Here is a 20645-nt window from a genome sequence, read left to right as displayed (position 1 = left end):
AATGTTACACTAACTTGACACTTTTTAATTCCAATGGGAGAAGGTAAGAAAAACGTTGTGTTGACCATCAGACAACCAAAGCCCAAATAAGTAATAACCAGACTCAAAATCCAGATGTATTCAACACAGGCATTAACTGACCTCCCTACAAATAGGTGAGAAACCTGCAGCTCAAAGCGTCTGCAAATTCCGTGACTGCAACTAGCACAGAAAACCAGAAAAGGTCTTTCTGCAGGTTTCATGGCAAAACAGGAATTATGTATAAGACGACTGACTTGGGCGTTAGTCCATCCAAACAGAGCCAGCAGAAACTGGAAATTTATGTTTGTTAAAAGAGAATGATCAAGTTGGAGCCTGCAAAAGGAAGACACGACTACATACCAAGTACATTTGTGTAAGCCAGACAGAGCAATGAAAACAGTTGTCAGCAGTTTCAGAACAATTCTTCCTTCTCTCAGAAAAAAAAGATGCTGTTTTGAAGGAGAAGAACGCACAAAGCAGCAGGTAAACAGCAAGGGAGTGAACGCTACTGAAGGTAGCTTAGGACAGAAGATGTAGTCCAGTGACTCCCTGGTAAAGCAATAAAAGAAGTGACCAAAGATTGGTAACCCCCGTAGAGGATGGATAACAAGACTTATTTCCAATCAAAATATTTCACAAGGCTTTCTCAGAGAGTTAACAAGTTTCCCGCAGTAGCTACAAAAAAAAAAAAAAAAAAAGAAAAAAGAAAAGGCCCAGAGAAAGCATTTGTTAAGAGTACAATATTCAAAGTTTTCTAGTCATTCAGTTATTTGAAAAGAACACGTCATACATTGGCTTTTTTTTTTTTTTTTTTTTTTTTTAACTGTTCAGAATAGCCCAATGAATTCCCATTGTCCCTGCATAGGTACCTTCTCGGGCGAAACAGAAGGATATTACTAAGCAAATGGGACTGCAAGAACCCATCAGCAAAAGTTCCCCTGGAACTGGTTTACAGAATGAATGGGCAAATCAAAAACATAAAATTAGCAGTATGTGTCAGCCTTCTATACTATCCATAGAATCAAGAACTTTTAAGATGTGCCAGCCTCAGGCTTCTTGTTCCTCCTGGCACACATGACATGAAAACAAGAGATCACCAAGCACCCATCATTACTGAAAACAGGGTATTTTAGTGGTACTGGCGTGACTAAAATGTAACTGCTGATCAGTGTCAATTAGCTAGAATAATCCTGTTAGCATTAGCTCAACTGTTCATTTATAAATCTCTGCAACACTAATTGTATTTGAAGTTCTTTCTAACACTAACTCCTTTTGTATAGTGCTGAAAGCCTCCAAAACATTCATCAATTCAACAGCTGATATAACAAACAATCCCTTTTCAACCCTTTGCAACCTCAATGTTATAAAAGTCATTCTGTGTATTAACTATATCACATATTGACCAAGTTGTACATAATTTTAGTGTATTTTACAGTAAGCATTATTCTCTTTTCCATAACAGTAGCCTTATCTTATCAAATACTGACTCTTACTGATTGTTGTCAATGTATATCCCTCTAAGAAAATAAGTAAACAAAAAAACCCCTTTGCTATGGTTCTTTATCAAGCTTATACCTTAAACCACAACATGCATCCATCCATAAAAATTAAAGTACATTTGCTTTTTACTTATTGTTATGTAATTTGTACCAGAATAGCATTTTGGCAAGAAATACTTAGCTGAACCGTTGACAGTGTTGTTTGAAATTACTGGGTAGCCCTCGTCAGCTTTGGATGAACTTGCTGATCAAACCAAAATAGACAATAAAGGAAATGCAAGGGAGGTTTCATTAAATAAATTTATTTGTTAAAATAATTTAACTCCAAATACAACTGCTGAGTTTGCATTGAGTTCTATGTACAATTCTTGTTTTATTCGAAACATCAAGGTTTAAACAACTGACATTGTTACAAAACAAACTGTTGCCCCATTTTAAGTTGCCAGTTGTATTAGAGCTCAACAATTAACTGTGAAATACATTAATTCACCCCTAGGAAACTCCAAATCAACAGTGTTAAGCCTGATTCCAGAACCCACTTCAGTCTTTCTTCAAACCCTGATCAAGAATTAACAGATGCACAACAATGCAGATAAAAGCCTCCTGCAGTTGTCAAACATTTGCTTTTGTTGTGGAGTTTCACAATTAAAGCCTAACCAGTGCTTTGACAGCACACTGGTAAAAAAAATAAAAATAAAAAACAAACATGCACAAAACCCCCCAACCAAATGGCTGACATCTTTAGGCAACATTCTATACAGGAAAGCAAATACCAGTAGTTTTCCCACAGAAAAGTAATGGCAACTGTAGCACTGGGGTTAGGGAGAGGCTAGAACCAGAACAGAAAATTTTTTTGATGCTCCGAAGGGGCTGGCGGAGGGACGGACACAACAGGAAAAACCAAACCAAACCAAAACCCAATGCAGTTATGTTTAATACTCTTGATCTGATTCTGGTTTGTTTGCTTTGACTAGTTTTTGTGTGTATTTTTAAGGGAAAGAGGAAACAGTTGCTCTCACTATCATAGCTCAAAAGAATAAAAGTTGCAACATTTAAAAAAAAACCAAAACAACAAAACTGGAGAAATGCTGTCTTTGTAGAAAAGTACAAAGCTCTACAAGAACAGCCAAAGGAAAAGCGGGTCTTTGGAACAAATCATAATATTTTAAGGCATGTTATAAGAAACTTTCAAATACTATAATTGGTAATCCTACCAGGGTACAAATGAAACAGTGACCCAAGACCAATGACTCCCGCAGAGTGGCCACGCAGCTGCCGTGTGGCTCACATACCTTCCTTTCTGCTACCCCTATAATTTGAAAAAAAAAAAAAAATCTGTCGAGTGCAACTGTCATTGATTCAAGCTCCACTATCTTCACATTAGTGGAAATACAAATAGTGCATAACTACTTCCTCAGAACTATACAATGAAAACAACACTTACGCTTCCCCCCCCCGCACTGCGTTGTGTGGTAGCTTACATACGTCCTATGCTTTTGAAAATATAAGAGCGTAACAAAGAAACAAGACTGGGAGATATTTTCATTAGTATTTTCTGTTAAAAATTTACTGTGCAATTTTTCCCATATTAAAAGCCCATCTGTTTTATATTATGAACTTCATGTTAGGCTGTTCATATTGTACTTCATGCCGTTTTCCTGGTTGATGAACAATCTGTGAGGTAAGATTTTAACATCTCTGTAAATAACATTGCATAACACACACTTCCAACTCAGTTTCAAATTTGGGTTTGGGATTTTTTTTTTTTTTTTGAGCATTTATGCAGTGGATCTCACACTGACAAGCTGTTTTACAAATGGGGTGTACTGCTCAATAAACCATTTCCCAATCTAGATATTTTAGACACTGAAATATCAGTAATCCAACGTCTTATGTCTTGCTTAAGCATGGCAGCTGACACAGTGGGCAGGCGGAGGGTAAGAGAACATTCATACCATCTAGTTTAGGCATATAAGTTGTGTGACTCGGAGGACCAAAGTTAAAAGCCTAAGTTTACTATATAGTCAATGGAAAGAGGTAGGTGCCTCTAGGCGGGCGATTCAGAGCACCCAAAATGGGCATTCAGATGCCAGAAATAAACGGTGTGCCTATCTCCCCAAGAGAACAAAGTACAGTAACGAAAGCTCTGCAAGGTAGATGGGAAATGGGCTACATTTACTTTCTAGTAAGGCTTAATGTTTTGCGACATCTAATGCCCTTTGATACATTGGTTGTGGAAAGGTCTCGAAAGGTTAAGGGCAGAGATGGACAGTTCTCTTCTACTAATATGATTTCCTTTAGTTATCATCCATGGAACTGTAATTCACGATGTTAAGGATCTTTACGTATGAAAATCTGCAAAGCGTTTTGTACTCAAGTTTCCTTTGTAGCAGATGAGAGCGTTTTTAGGAAGTTCTGCAGATGGAGGCAAAACTCTCGAACCTAACTCTGATTACAGCATTTCTAAGGGCCATATACACACACACATACACGCTCACCACACACACACACACCCCAGCACCCCTGTTTTCACTCATTTAAACACAAGGAACTACACTGTTACTGCACAAGATTGAAAAACTAATAAACGCATGGTGTTATTTAGACCACAGGCTCAGTGACTCTGTATTTTTATGGCCAATTTTACCTATAAAAGATCCAGCTCAAGACAATCTCTCCAGCATTTAAAATCTAAACATTGTGATTGAAAACTTTTCTATACTTTGATTGTAAGACTTCGGAATAGGTATTTCTGTGCCATTAGTCATGCAAATGATAAATACTTCACTGCTATGAAACTAGCAAGTCAGAGCTCGAGCATCCTTTCAAAATAAAATATTTGCTCCCACCATTTAACACTCCAATAATTGGGGCAACCTTTGAACAGTGTGTCAGGCCATGAAAGAGCCATTTCCACACTCACCTAAGGAATTACAACCGTAACTATTTCACCTCTGAACCAAATGATTTCACATGATTATTCAATTTAAGTTTTCAACATTAAAGCTGTCAAATAGCAAACTTGATTTTCGAAGGTTAGTTAGGGATCACACCAGAGAACGTAGCCCTTAAAGGCAAGAAAAACCGTTGTCTTTAACAAACTTAAAAATGCAGGATGTTCATACTGTCCCACGAGGTTTCTGCAGAAGGGAACATATGGATGCAACATGGCTTAATTTTCCTTACAAGATGGTACTAGTTAATCTATTAAAGTGTTCCTTGTTAGTAAGGCTCAGCAATTTTTTTTCATCACAGTTGCTTCCTCCTGGATCAGTAAAGTGATAAATAAAGATGCTTCCTGCTTTGTAAACAGAGGGTTTGTTTGGCTTTTTGCAGACCAAAACCTGAAGCGATCCTCCATTTTTGAGCAGCAAAATTAAAGATTTAAAACATTCCAATGCCAGACTGTTTCTTCACCCGTCATTTGTTTTCAGATCTTGCCTCTCATTTCATACACTGATTCAATGTTTTCTATTTCAAGATGTGGGATAACGTGTAGAAATAATAGCATCAATTTTGAAAAAAATCCAAACTATATAGGTCTCTGGTAGCCTCTTCCTCTAACACTGTCAGAAGTTCTGGTGAAATCAACATATTTGACTGAATGACCTTGGCCACAAGTGATAGCGCACGTCCTGAAGCGCGGCAATTAGACACTGAAAGACTTGGCTCTCCTTTCGCACTTATGCTAGTTGTGAATGCTCTTCAGAGATACTCTCTCCACCGCTTTTGTTTCCCATTTCCAAAAGTTTTCCAGCTTCTTCGGAAATAGTTGCTGTTGTTGCTGTCTGACATGACAACACACGTACGCTTGACTGGAACGACCCTGTAGATCAACTGGCTATGCCATAAAATTGCAGGTGCTCAAAGGGAAAAACGGGTGAGATGTGGTCATTTAACCCAATTATATTCAGAGTCAGTGATTGACTTTCAATGCTCAGCTCTGAGTTAATGTTGCTACTTCACTACAGATGTATTTCAAGTGACCCACAAACCAGGAAGTGAAGTAGACAGTTTTACCACCTTACAAAATTTCTGCAAATTAAGTCCAGGTTAGGTCATTTTTAATGCTATTGTATATTACATGCAGAACAGCATGGATCATCTTTGTCTGGCTGTGCTGCATAGTTCATTTGTCTAACAATTTCCGCAAAGAGCTCATCCACCATTGTTTTACTTTTAGCAGAGGTCTCCATAAAGGGGCAGCCCCATTCTTCAGCTAAGGCTCTGCCTTCACTCGATGATACTTCTCTCTCACTTTCCAGGTCCACTTTATTACCAACCAGAATTACTGGCACCTTCTCATACCTACAGTTTAAAAAAAAAACAAAAACAAAAAAACAAAACAAAAACAGCAGCAATAATTACATTTTTAAAATGGCATATATTTAAAAATTCTAAATGTAAACATCTATTTGCAAACAGTACAGACCCACAGGAAAGAGATATTTGGATGATCTTAAAATTTTATATTGAAAAAATGCTTGGCATATCTCACGTTCTAGCAATTTGTTGCACATCTCTTTCCCCCCCGAGCTTTCTTAGAGTTCTAGGGAATGCTTCCTCCTCTGAACTTCCTTTCCCACCAGCAAATCTGCCAGGAACACTTCCACACTACAAAAACCTAGGAATGTAATAATATTTTCTACGTTGGCAATCTCAGTTAGGGTGTAAGAACAGGATGGATGTCCAGCCCTCCCTTCAACATTACGTCCTCCTTCCCCCTGAACAGGTATCACGTTGAATTTCCTGCTTGTGATAAGGATGCATCACTCTCCCTTTCAAGGGTACATTTATCTTTTGTTAACATATATGGAACTCTCAGATTAGCAATAAAAGGGAGAAAACCAAAGAGCCAGTAAATTCATTTGAAATTTCAGGAAACGTAGCCCACTTCAAGTACTGTATACACACAAAAGTACTGTTATATAAAACCATGTATTAGCTAATACAGAATATATAACTCTCCCTTGCAGCATTCACATCATTATGCCAGTTAAACAAGCTGAAAAGAAAAAAAAAAAAAAATTAAGTTCCAGGCAATACTATCACAGTACTGCTTCATAATCAACTTGGACAGCACAATAGATCATATAAGCTATGAAGGAATTTATTACTTTGCACCTCCTTGTGACGGGATGAATGCCAAATTTTTTAGAAATTAAAATGCCTGCCTTTTATTTTTTCCATCCTCACATGCATAAACCCTTCTTCAGACATGGAACTAAATAAGTGTTCAGTCAGGTTTTAAATTTACATATTTGCCATAGCAGAAAAGAAAACACTGGGCCTATTTCCAAAATACTCTTACACAGGCTTTCTCACGAAAGCAACAAGGACTGAGAGAGAAACAGATTACGGCTTTTAGCACTTAAACTAAACGAAGATCTAGGAGAAACAAGATGGTTTCTTCTTAATTTAAACCTGATTTTCTACTTTGCATTAGCTTAGTAGTACTGCCTTGAGTCAAATCACTCCAGTAAGACCGAGCTCTAGACTGACAACTGTCATAGCTGACACCTGCAGCAGTTGAAGCTACCACTGTCCTTAAGCCACCTATTACTCCTTCTTCATCCCTCCCACCTGCCTCCCTGCCTCCCGGGCAGGGCAGGAGAGCAGAGCCGGTGCATGTGCCTCAGCTGGTCGAGGGAAACATCCACCAGCCATGCTGCAACTCAGCTGTCAAGACTCCGCACTGGAACAGTTGGCTCTACTGCAGGGACAGTGAGCTCCCACAGAGAGAATAAAAGGGCAGTAAATTCCCAAACCACCTCAGCAACTCTTACACCACCACAGCAGTATCAAAAATTGGTCCAACTATGTCCCAAGATACAGCTGAAATACTAGCCTTTTTGTTATGTCTCTTTGCTAAGCGTGGGAATGTCACTTAATCCACAGTCTGGGGCTGTGGTCAATAAGAGTAGAGAATTCCCCTCACTTTCACCATTTATCGTATCCTCATTTACCATCTGAAGAGACACAATCCATTTCTTACTCTGTGGATATACAGTATTTAGCACAATGATACCTTTGGAACTCTTGCAAGAGCTAAGCTGCCATTAATTAAGTACCAAAATACACACAAGCATCTTGAAATCTGTCCTCCCGCATTTAAACGCATGACAGCATAGTCTTTAATTACATAAGATGGATGGCATTCAACAGATAAGACAGCAATCCAATATTTCTCTTTATCTTTATTGTTCAGATGCATGTGTCCTATTGTATTTGCTGTACAGCATTAAAACCCCTTCAATGAAAGTGGAATCAGGTACACCTTCACTGCATTTCTTGATATCTGAGGGCCCCAAACTTCCCCTCACCAGCTCCTCCCGGTATTCTGCCTCTTCTCAATTTTACCAGTGGGAAAAATTGAGAAATTCAAAGCAGCCACTTGAGAAACATTCGGTGAAGAAGCAGATGAGCCAGAATTAAAACACGAGATCCCTTCTCTTCTCATTCTGCAAGATCACTCGGATTTGTTGAGAAACATATGAGGAAAAAAACTCCCACACTTGTTCCGGATTTATAGCCAGTTCCACTGAAACATTCAAGTGCTCAAAAAGGTTTAGGAACTCTAGAAAAGCTGGGCAATGAAATATCTGATGATCTGTTTACTATGAGTACTCAGCACCTGGGAAATGGAGCAGTGGAAACAGTGAACTTTCGTACTGCAGAACAAAAAGAAGAACTGATGAGATGACAGGATAGATGTGAACGGTCTAGTTTAATTTATTTGCACAGGACGATCTAGGAACTATTAGCTGGAATAGATAGAAGCACTTTTCTATCTGTACTGCTTTTGCCTCTTGCATTTACCCTGTTCAGCTTATAATCCATTTTCATTCAATAACCACTTTACAACATTAAATTGTGTAAGAAAGTGTTTCTGCAAAACTCTCTCATTATGTCATCCTATCAAATACCTCCTCACAGGGCAAAAATAAAGTTGCTCTTGCAAAATACATCCTTGTATTACCTTTAATTTTGAATAGTCAACTTTACAGAGAAAATACTTTTTATATTCTGTGACATATTTTATATTTATATACATTTTATATAAAATATATATACTTATGCCTGCCGATAATATATATATATACACTCACATATAAAAAGAGAGTCATGCAATTTGTCTTTCTACACAGAAAAGTCAGTATCTATTATCTAGAATAACGGAGGTTGGAATGTGGCAAATAATGGGAAAACAGTCCATGGATACCGAGTGGAAGACTGGCTCCAGTATGGGCTTATGAGCTCCAGTTCAGTATCGGTCCTGCCAGACCAAAGCTGAGTATGGGAGAGCCAGACCAGACATTTGTGTATTGTATTCTCCAGATACCAAGATGATGATGGATCGACTGTGTGGACAGTGCCATACATGAACAAAAAGGTCTTTACAGAAACTATGTGGTTCCATGTAGCGGTTCCAGCCCCTGCTTGTCTTCAATCAGAGTCCCTAAGGCTCTCCACACTGTACTTCCCAGCTTTCGAGTTCTGCTAACACACCGTGGAAACCCTAGCTCTCGACTAAATCAAACTTTACGAGCTCTAAAGTTCAAGCTGGCTCTCCACCCTTTACCTCCCAACATTGCCAGAATTTCCTGCCTCACTTAGTATCCAGGGCAAATTTACTTCTGATGATTACGGGGGAAATCCCTGTCTCTCCTTACCACGGCTGCTGATCTTGCTGGAGGTGACTTCTGGCTACCCCTGGAGGCTCCGCTCGCTATTCACAGGGCTTTGGACTGGCCAGATGTTGGCACACCCACTGCTGAGGTGATTTCTCAGATGTAGTGGAATTACATGATTCTAATGAAATTTGAAGGGAAGAAGAACATCTCTTCCTCACAGGCTTTTCACCCTGCTGAATTTCAGTGACCCAAGAGGAAAATAGCTTCTTTACAAAGGAAAAAAAAAAAAAAAAAAAAAAAAAAAAAAAAAAAAAAAAAAAAAAAAAAGAACTGCCTCGCAATGCCCAAGCAGCAATGCAGAACACACAGAAATCAAACCCAGGAATTCACAAATCCTTCCAAAAGCTTCAAGCAGGATCTAACCTACTCACAAATACTTTCAGCAGGGCAAAAGAAGCTAAAACCCCACCACCTACGCCAGAGCCCTGAAAAGCCAGACTGCTACTGCCATTGCAGGATGCGTGAGGGCAGCTAAGCCCACCACAGGAGGTGGGCAGAGGTCTTGCCTTTCAGTGCAGCCCATCTCCCCCTGCCTGTCCCCTTAGCGCTGGAAGTGGCGCAGTTCAGCTCCTCGTTCCTGAAGCAGGAAAATCCAATTTTCTTGGGGCTGCTGAAAAGCTTTGAGCAGCACTGATCATTCCTAATGAAAAGCATGAGGGCCACCTGAAAATGAGAACTGCTGCCAGTTTCCTCAGTATCAGAGCAGCGCAGTATGTATTCTAGGGCAAACATCACAGCAGAGCCTGTAAGAAATATACTCAAATGCAGCACGGGAAAGCTTGACTTTTCAAGACCTCTTCAGGAACAAATTTTTGCAAGACCAATTACACATGTTTGCAGAATACGTTTAAAGAACAAGGTACTTCAATGATCTCACCATCTTAGAATATGACAGATACCGAGCAGCAGCAACTCCTGAAGAGATAATACGACTGCAGTCATTTATAGCCCCATGAAAGACACTGGTGCATAGTCAAATACCGTCATATCCAGGATATCACTACTGGCAAGATACAGTCATTGCTCCATAAAAGACAAGCAGCATGTACTTCACCGTCTCAGATAGCTTCATTCAGTGCTTAAAAACACCCTGTTATCCACTTTTAACAAGCTTCTGGGACCAACAGGCCACAGTAAATGACTCAGTTTTCCTGAGGATGGACAACATTGCCATGTGGAATCAATAAATACATGGACTTCAAATGTTTTATGTGGCCTAGCAATGCACCAACAACACGGCCTTACACACCACAGCGATAAATAGTTTCTATATTTTTATCTTACTTCACACAGCACACGCATCATCCACATTTCCGTTTAGATTAATATGTATGCTTTGAATAACAGTTTAAAACATTTAGAAGGCCTCAAGGTGGTACGTAAATGATCTTCAGGGATTTCTACCTCCCATTTTTTTCTATCTCCCATCTTATTCAGAAAGAGAAAAACATGGGCAGTACCTGACATCACATCTGAATCTCTTTTACAAGGTATTTTTCAAATTTCTCCTTAGAGCTCTCATTGGATAAAGATAAAAACAAAGATGACATTCAGTGAAAATAATAAAAATGAAGAATAAAAAAAAACTGAAAAAACTTTATGTACACCAAGGCTAATAAACTGATCTGACACCCTTAAACAGTGCTAGAGATTGCCTAGTACCCCTAAACTGAGGAGGGATGAGGAGAAGAGAGCTGGACCAGTACAGGAGAAGACATTAAGAAGTTCAAATGGGCTCCTGCTTTCTTCTACCACATTCTGGAAATGTTGCATCTTTTCAAAGATTTTTGTCCGAGCTTCATATCAGAGCCAAACATGTTCAACCAAAATGCAGAAACTTTATGTATAATAAAAACAAATTAAGAGAGAAAAAAGGTGTATTCTTAAAGACTTTCTTATAACTAGCTTAAGTCCTGTTGAAGGTTAGGGAAAGATGTATGATTTATAGCTTTACATGTTAAATACTGACCACTGAAATGTAAGAGATATCTCCACCTTTATCATCTCCTTCTACGTGCAGCGTTTCTCCCCCTGCCCGCCCCCCCCCCCCCCCCTTTTTTTTTTTAAATGTATTTCTGGCACTTTTGAAAGTATTTCAAAAAGGAACAATTTTTCTTCATTTTAGACTTACAAAAAATTTGTGGTAAGATTCCTCCCAAAATGCACAGTAGAATAATTCTGGGTAATATGAAATAAAATATCAAAGCCAACAGTTAAATCTATCAGATTGTTTACCAATTCGTGCATAAATATTACTAAGCATTATTTTGTAACGTAATTTGCAAACTTTGATTGTCTGTAGTAAAATCTGTCATACCTTGACGTTTCCTCATCTAGAGAAAGAGCGTATTCCAAATGTAACTATTAAGACCTTTTCACACAACTCCTTGGATGTTTAATGCAGAATCCTCAATAGTTAAAACTCACACAAGCTTCGGAGGGTAAGAAAAGATACACAGTGTTCCCTAGTCTGATTCTGAGCCTCTCAAACACCAGGACAAGAGGAAGCAAGACCAGAGAATTGTCAAGGGGAAAACAAACAAACAATCAATCTTAACTCTTTGTTGAAAACTTCCAATTCTTGAACCAAAGCAGCAGGAAAAATACATACGTACTTCTAAATCAATTGCTACCTCGTCTTAAGGAATTTAAGCAGAGAGGACATTTCACTTTTTCCGAACCTTGATTCCTTCTATTTTGTTAGCTTTAAGAATTTTAGCATTATGAGATAAATCAACAACAGGGGCTCAGTCTGCAGAGCTACATCTTTTTCCATGGAGTCCTGCAAATATACATCAATGAAGATGTGCCTACACCTGTATACATGTTTAGAATGTGTCAGAAGATAGATATGTAAATCTAAAAATAAGTAGGTTTCTGCAAAGTTTGAGTACTTTGCTTTCCAATGAAAGTTATTACAGCTTCTCAGGTAAATCCATACAGAACAGCTGTAAAACCCCCACCATTCTGATGCAAACAAGTCATTCCAGTTTACCAATTAACTGTATTCAGTTTTGTAAGCTATATTGTGTAAGGATTTAATTACTTAAGCAACAACTCCCAGATAAAAAAAAAGAGAGTCTTAAAATAATTTTATAAATGAGTAGATGTTAAAGAGCTTACTGGAAGTCCCACTGCAATTAGGTGGCTGAGTCATGAATTATTTTGCTATAAAGAACAGCGTATGGCCTAATTGCAGGACTAGGGATCTAACATTTTATTCTACACTTTGACATGAACTCCTTATATAGCCTTTGGGAAACAAACTCTTCAGATGGATAGAATGAGGTATACAAAGGCAGGATAATTGTACTTACTCATCAGACAGCAAATTAAATAATAACTGTAAAACAACTCAAAGAATAATATTAGAATAATAAATAACCACCATACCATATCACTTTTGAAGAGGCTTTGGAAACTATCTTTGTTCTTGTACGTGAAACTTTCTGGAAATAATCACCTCAACTTCAATAAAATACTTTAAAGCCAATTCAGTTCTGTGGTTGTTGTAGTCCGCTTACACTTTCCAGTTTGATTCACAAGGTCTAGAAAAAGTGTCAACTGATGCCAGTGCTGCTGAAATTGTTTGGCAGGCTCACCTTTGGTACTGTGCTTGTAAGTAATTAGAGGAAATAGTCCTCTCCCAAGCAAAAGCCCAAGAAACAACAACAACACAACCCAATCTAATGAAGCACTATATATATTTGCTTCCCAACTGTTACTATAAGCACTTTTCAACCAAAACACTTGAACACATTATTTCTAGGCAGCTTACAGCTGAGAACTTCCAAGGGACAAGAACGGCGGATGGTAATGTCTGATACACATATTCAAAGGATATCTAGTAAACCTACATTCCTTTGCTGCAGAGGCAACAGGATGATGCACATCATTGCTGCATGAAGGACACTAAAGAACTTTCCAGGTTATTTCCAATTACTTCAGAGAGAAATTCTCAGCTATAGGGGATTTTCTGCATCTAAGATCTCATGGGGCAACTAGAATAACAAGAAACTCCTTCCATGGGACAACCTTCCATCCTGGTTCTGCAAGTTACTGCAGATAAAGCCTATCTTCAGCTCTGTCACCTGCTTAAATGGTAAACCAGTGCTTATTTAAATACCTGAAAATTCAATGGCCTGCCAACATGCCCTATGGGAGAAGAATTTACCATTCACTAAAGGGAAGTCCTGAAGAAAAATCCCTGATCATCAAGATCTTAGGTAGACCTTTCCTCAGCACATTTACAGAACACCATAAACGTTTAAGCTGCATCCAATGATGTTAGCATTTCCGCTTGCAGTAAGGCTCTGGCATAGGAAGCAAGAGGCAAACAGCACTTTGAGAGGAATAACAGCAGTTCTCATCCACTGCCATTTCAGATGCTCAAAAACCTTTGCAAACAAGAGGTTAGCGTTCACCTTAAAAAGGACACCTCTCCCTAGTATCAATAATTAAAACTCCTATCTAACACAATGAAGCCATATCTAACTTAACACAGCAGGTTTGCAGTGAGTGTATCCAAACAAGATTTTAATCCTTGATTTCCCTCTCCATGCCAATCAAAATTTTCTTCTTATCCAATCGAGCATCAACATTACCTTGGTGAAATCCTGAAGTTCTAGTCACATTCAGCAACTTAGAAACACTGGAATCTTCAAATAAAAATTTTCTATTCCTTGGAACAGCTTAAGTAGCAATAACCATAATAAAAGGCAAAGCAAGTGTTTTACCTGACTTTTTCCATCATGGCTAATTCTCTTGTTTCTAAAAGCAAGAGGAAAATCAGAATGCCCTACAAACCTGAGATTCTCACAGGTGCATTGATTTCTTTTAGTTGCTGTCTCTATACTCGGCTTGCATTGAAAGAAGTCTAGTTGTCCAGAAAACTATGAACAGATTATGAGGCACAGTATGGTTGCTTAAGTACAAAATTCTTGCTCAAAACTTCCAGACGCTAAAGCCAAGCATCTAATTTTTCAAAAATTGCTGCTACTAACTGTAGGAATGGCTCAACATATTGAAAATTAGGCATCATATTAACTATTTAAACTTTGGGTCCATAATTAAAAATTATTCTTAATGAACATATTAGTTTTCTGACCTTAAATATTTTTCTAAGCCATATGCCATGCTAATATATTAATATTTATTCCAATATAATGAGTATGACTAGATGCACCAAGGTTTTCAGTACTTACCAAATGCACAACATACGGAAGATACTAAAATTAAAGAGACTACCATCTATCTTTTATTTGTATCTTAAAATCTTAAAAAAAAAAAGGCAATTCTTCAAAATGAGCATTTTTTTTTCAGACATAACCACTTATAATTAAACTTTATCCTTTGATACCTTGCAGAAAACACATTAAACATCAAGCGAGAAGAGTGCTGACACACGACTGAAGAGATGTGGGTTCAGTTCCATACCCTGCTACAGACATAGTTTCTAGTAAGTCCCTTGAACTCTGTATCTCTGTTCTCCATCTGAAGAAAACAACCGTCATCTGATTTAACCTCTGAACACCCATGGCATGTAAACACTCCTGAGGTCTTCCATCCTTAGCGATGGAGGCAACCTGAACACCTTGAAGGATGTATTAGCAGTTTTGCTCACTCTTGAAGAGAAAGATATCTCACATTCAGGCTATTCTCAGCAGTAGGCCACATAACGCCACAAATCTTTGGGTCTTCTTTACAAGTATAGAGAACAGCTATGTTAGGGCAGGTTCTGTGCCAACATCAAGCTTGCCAGCAGAAAGAATAAAGCTATTGGATTAGGCGTGCCCCAGAGCAGGAGCAAGAACACCAGCATGAGGGACAAAGCCAAGGCTGTTACCTTAGTTCAACTCCACCGGCTTGAGCAGAAACTGTAGGGGCTTACAATATCTTAAATCATATGTTGACATTGAAGGATTTCTCCTCCTCCTTTCTTCTCCATAACGAACTTCTACAAGGCCAAAACCCCCGCCTATTCTGATGATGTGGGATTGAATAGGTCCCTTAGCAAAAGTAATGAAAAATACAGATACCTATTGAAAGCAATATAAGCCTCTTGCACGTCATACAGCAAATCTACGGATTCTAGCTGTTTGGTATTTTTAACTTATTACATTGCTGTGTACAAAGAACAGTGACCCTAACATGCATTACCATTTATCTATCAATATATGCTTTGTCTCGATAAATTTCTCTCAGAAGCATATCTCTTGACATGCAAACCTTTAGATGAATTACTGCAATATTTTAAAATATACTGTAAGCCTACTACACAAGGAAGCATTGACAAAGGTGGGGAGGAGAAGAAAAGTGACCAAACAGATCTGTACCGATTCAGATGTATCAAAGTTTATGCCTGTAGCTGGGTTAAAGAAAAAAAAAATCTGAGACACACATTGTTACTATTCCATTTGGAAAAGCTGAAGCAACATCCAGCTCTTCTACAAAGCAGAGTCTGGCAAGTAATTTATAAGGACAACACTAGGTCTAGTGTCTTACAGACTTGGTCAATGCTGATATATAAAGCTCCGGTTTTTCCCTTCTGCCTACAACTCTTCTCCTTGCCATTCCCCAGTCCATCATTAGGGTTGAGCACATGCCACAGTTCTTTCCACAACTAGAGCACTAACAGGGTCTCTTTCCCACCAACAATTCAGATAGAACTTAATCATTATTTAGATTTCTAATTCATTCCAGACTTTAAACCACAGAACCACTGGGGCAGAAAGACACCTCGGGAGGTCACTAGCCCAACCCCCTGCTCAGAGCAAGGTCAGCCAGGAGATCTCAACCAGTTTGCTCAGTGCTATGTACAGTTCAGGCTTCAAAGCCTCCAAGGACAGACCTTCTGCAACTTCTTTGGGAACTTGTCCCAGCATTTAATTTAGTTTAACTTTGCCACAGAATTCAAACTCACTGGCAGGTAATGGGGGAAGACGAGACAAGCACACAACTGAGTTGCATAAGGCTTGTTTCCATAGAAAATGGGCTGAGAAACAAACACCAAAGCTATACAATTATTTATAGCTATTCGTTTATGTAAAGGAACTGATAATCATACTTACAGGACTCAAGATAGACATATATCCTAGCATTATGAAAGCACAGCGAATTACCAGATTTTACAGAATTAACTAAAGCTAAAGCATAAGTTAATGACAACTTCAATCTCTTTATCCTTGTTTATTTAAACTATAGAAAGTGAAACATTTTAGTGGATTCATAAAGTAAAAACTTTGGCTAGCAAAAATAGTCAAATGCACATGGATTTTAAAAGGGCTGGAAAACTATAGTCCTGTAAGGTATTATTTCACTCTTCAAAGTGAACACACCCTTATATTCCTTTAACCAACTTATAATCACTGATAAAAATCCCACTACAAAACTTATTTAAACTATTCTAATAGGATTTTCTCTAGCTCATTAAAATTACACTTTTACAGTCTTCAAGAATAGGCCTAACAATTAATTCAAAACCTTCTTAGCAGCATCACCTGCTTCCAAAGGATTAGAGTTCAGGAATGATCGTGTCGTGCCGTCCAGTCAGAACCACACAAAAAGCAACAGCTTCTCCTCCATGTCGAGGTAAGAGCCTTCTGACTGCAAGAAGTCAGAGGTCCTGACTTTCAGAACTGCACAGACATAGCCTCTGAAAACAAATGCAAGCCTGGATCACAAAATTCACCTCTGACAATTTGATTGCCACTACCTGGTCCGTAGAATTGAGCCTTACGTGTGGATATGAACTGTATTTCCATAGTGGCTGTTATTTATTTACTTTTTAAAGAATTTGACCTTTTGCAATGAGCCTAGCTTCAGGACACTTAAGAAAAAGTAAAATAAAAACAATGGGATTAAGAGGCAAACAACCTGTCACAAATTTATGCTCTCTCATCAATCCCTGTGTAGAAGCTAAGGCAGATAGATACCAGAGTTTATATGATATTGCATAGCCTGAAGAGAATTTGTGTGTCTAGCACAAAGCAGAGACTTCTTTGTTGCCCTAGTAACCAAAGAAGAATACAGCTTAATGTCCTTCAAGCTAATAAAAATATCCTACAATGCTTACAAGAAAACTTTGCAAAAAATGCTCCGTTGAGACAGATTTTCCTCACAACAGTACAATCAGGTTACAACTCTGGGTATTTTTCAGAAGACAGACTGTGTTACAGAAGCCCTAAACCAATGGCCACGCTGGTACAGTGAACCAATTTAGGAGAAAATAGTGCAAGTTCTATCATTTTCTCTTTTACTTCAGAAGTAGTATTATGACTTCATATCCTTTTGGCTATAGTCAAGCCCTCTTTACCAAAATAAAATTTCTTACCAACAAAGAAAATACAGACTTGAATCTGAAAGTCTTGACTAGTTTTATTAGCAGATGCTGTGAAAGCCTCTTCACTCCTGAGTTTCTACCAGAACATTTGACTTCTAACTTGGGAAAGAAAAACATTCTGCCATGACCTCAGAAAGATGATGGCACTTATTTTACAGATTTATCTAATTTATCTTATTACCATAAGCCTGGTTTAAATAATTGGAATGCTTGAATGAACAGAGCACCAAAAAGGTTTTCTTCTCCACAATTTTCAGAAGTGACCTCCATCTTTAACAACTCAACTCTGTAACTCCAGAAATTTGATTCAAAAAGAGCACAGCAGCTAGTTAAGCAAAACTGTTTCTGTATCTAAACATAAATATTCAAAAATAAGAGCTTCCAAAGTCATGTGGGTTTTTTTGTGGTTTGTTTGTTTGGTTTTTTTAATTTTTTATTTTTTAACTAAGTTTTGGTTCCTCTTCAAGTGTAAGATACTGCCTCCAAGCATACTACCTCTATGCAGCAAATACAAAGTATGGTTTACTGATAGCCTCTCTTCTATATTGAGCGTAAACTTCAGAAATAATTTTCTTAGGAACATTTTTTCTTTCTTCCTACAATAAGACAGGTACCAATTACAGAAAAAGCAGCCAACAGACTACTTCATTCTCAATCAGCATCCTGAATATACTGGAAGAGTTGAAACTAAAGTTTAACCATTCAGTATCCAGAATTTTCCTAGTAAGAACTTGTTTGTAAAATGACATCAGGTACAAGGTATCTAGTACATTAAACAGTAAATTCTAAACATTTCATTCTTCCTTATGTGTGTGTGTATGTATATCTCAAATCCAGTATTTGAGTAACTATTAAAATGAAGCCAGCTAGAATGAAGAGCTCAGATATTCTCATCATCTCGGATGTTGAGCTATTTGTATTTTAACTACTGTATAAATGTTAATTTCTTTGGGTCTGCTCTAGGTTAAAAAAAGCTCCCTTTTCCCAGAAGAGTTTCACTAGCCTGTCTGACAGCCATTTTATTGTCCATGAAGACACTGTGGCACTTAATCACCTTGAAGAATGCTTTATCTTGCACACGTTAACCCTATCAGCTATTAGGCATCAGCAAGGTTAGCCTCCAGGACTCCATCACCATGCAGCTGCCCACACCGCTGCACCTCTGGGGCTTTAGGCACCTGGCTGCTTTGGTTGGTGCCAAAGCTGTGTCAGCAGCAGAGCAGGTGCACCAGGGTCAGAGCCCAAGGCTCCCAGCTGGCAGCATCCCTGGAGTGCCTCTGCACCGGCATTTTCCGATGGCTGTACGCTGGCTGATGGCCTGTGCCACCCAAAGAGACGGTTACTCAGCTGAACTGACAGAAAGGATGGGCTTTGCTAGCTGATAGAAAAAGCAACGTGTGCATGCGTGAGGTAGAGAGAAAAAGAATGAAAACCTTTACAACAAGAGGTTATGTTTCTTACTGACATATTTTTTTTTTTCAGAGAGAGAAAAACAAACAAGTAGGCAGGCAAATCTAAATAGTTTCTTTAAAAGACTGCAAATTCCCACATGGACCCCAATTTTAATATTGCTTAAACTAGGTAGGAAAACCAATGCAGCTTTACATTCATTTAACCAAACGTGTTCAGAAAGTAACTCAGCAACAAAATTTTCATATGTGGACAAAGCCTATTTTAAACATTTTTAACTAGAAGATAACTGCAGAACTGGGTGAAATCCACATTTTTATTTTTGTCCTGGCTCCTGACCCCATAGGCTGGAAGACTGAAAAACCCCTCTACACATATTTGTGTGTACATTTTAGCTGTCCCTCTGAGAGAACTTATTTTTAAAGGTAGGTAACAGTTTATGAAAGGTGTTAAACTATAATGTACTTTGTTTTATTCTGAGAAACAAAACATTACCCCAATATTTAAGTGTCTGTCACATTCTAGGTACAGAAAGGACAATAATTTGTATACTTAACCCTCAAAAGCAATAGTAACAATGGTAAGAAAATATTTGACAGAGTTTGATTTCTTTTAAGGAAGAGCCTACATTTAAAGGTACCACACACCCTGGTGTCCATTACATCTTCTTCATTGAATCAGTAATTGGTAACTAGAATTTCCTGAAAATAGTCCACTAATTATTTTTTCCACATTAAGTTGTCCTATGCAGAAAGGCCATTTCAATTAATATGAAGGTGTGTACGGGGGTGTGAAGCCCAGACTGTTCCCAGTCCTTTTAATCTAACCACATTTCTTGCTGACAGACAGAAAGTCTTTCAAAGGAAGGCGTTTTGATCATCTCTGGGAGAAGAATGTAGACTTCAATTACCAGTCCAATTATCCCGGCTAGGAAGGCAATACAATTGCTTAATTTTAGAGTAATGAGGGACTTTCAAGGTGTGCCTTCTCAGCTTTCATCCAAGATTGAGCTTTCCATTGTCCCTCTCTGGCAGATGAAGCTACCATGATGGCAGTCTCTATTTCGGAATAAAAACCATCTGGAGGAGAATTCAACATACCCAAGTTCAATGATTTCACACCTTTAGGTGATTTGTTTTCTTTTTTGAATATGCTCATCTCTTTAAAAAAGGATGCTTTTTTGTATATTTTAGCCAAACACAGTTCACAAGGGTTAGAAGAAAATAAAGAAAAAAGCAGTATCCTGCAATAAACAGCAAATCATATTGAGTGACCAAGTTCTTGAGAATCCATGGAAAGAATACAGGGTAAACTTCCCCCTCCCCCCAGAAAAATCCTATTTTCTTTCCTATTCCTTTTCTTTGCTAGTATACAAGGTAGCAATTCTTCCCAGAGGCGAGAACTTTGTAACCACAGTTTTTTTCCTCAGTGTGTCCATTCCAGGCCAAGGGATACACCAGCAAACCCTGCAATACATGGTAGGCCCCTCACCCTCCTTTCCTCTTCCTTATGTTCCAGAGCAATCTGGACCTTTTGAGTTCAAGTATCCTGAGCCTAGCTTTCCATATATTTTATTTTCCTTTTCAGAACACAGTTACATTGTCAACTTCAGTAGGTAAAAACTGAATTACGTGGATTTGTTTAATCTCAGGTTTACGAAATGTAGTAAGAGCAAGCAGT

General features: G+C 38.3%; 1 protein-coding gene across 1 annotated transcript in view; it reads right to left on the bottom strand.

Annotated features, from left to right (window-relative positions):
- Positions 1-1806: 1806 nt before the first annotated feature.
- RAP2A (RAP2A, member of RAS oncogene family) overlaps positions 1807-20645 on the bottom strand; it is a 31757-nt gene continuing 12918 nt past the window's right edge. The window contains exon 2 of the mRNA XM_054219994.1: positions 1807-5828. Coding sequence (XP_054075969.1) covers positions 5591-5828 — 238 coding nt within the window. The 3' untranslated portion in view covers positions 1807-5590. The remainder of the gene's footprint in view (positions 5829-20645) is intronic.

This window comes from Rissa tridactyla, chromosome 1 (genome assembly GCF_028500815.1).
Source record: "Rissa tridactyla isolate bRisTri1 chromosome 1, bRisTri1.patW.cur.20221130, whole genome shotgun sequence".
NCBI classification, from domain to species: domain Eukaryota; kingdom Metazoa; phylum Chordata; class Aves; order Charadriiformes; family Laridae; genus Rissa; species Rissa tridactyla.
Note: the sequence above shows the minus strand (reverse complement) of the source record. Positions and strands in the feature narration are given on the sequence as shown.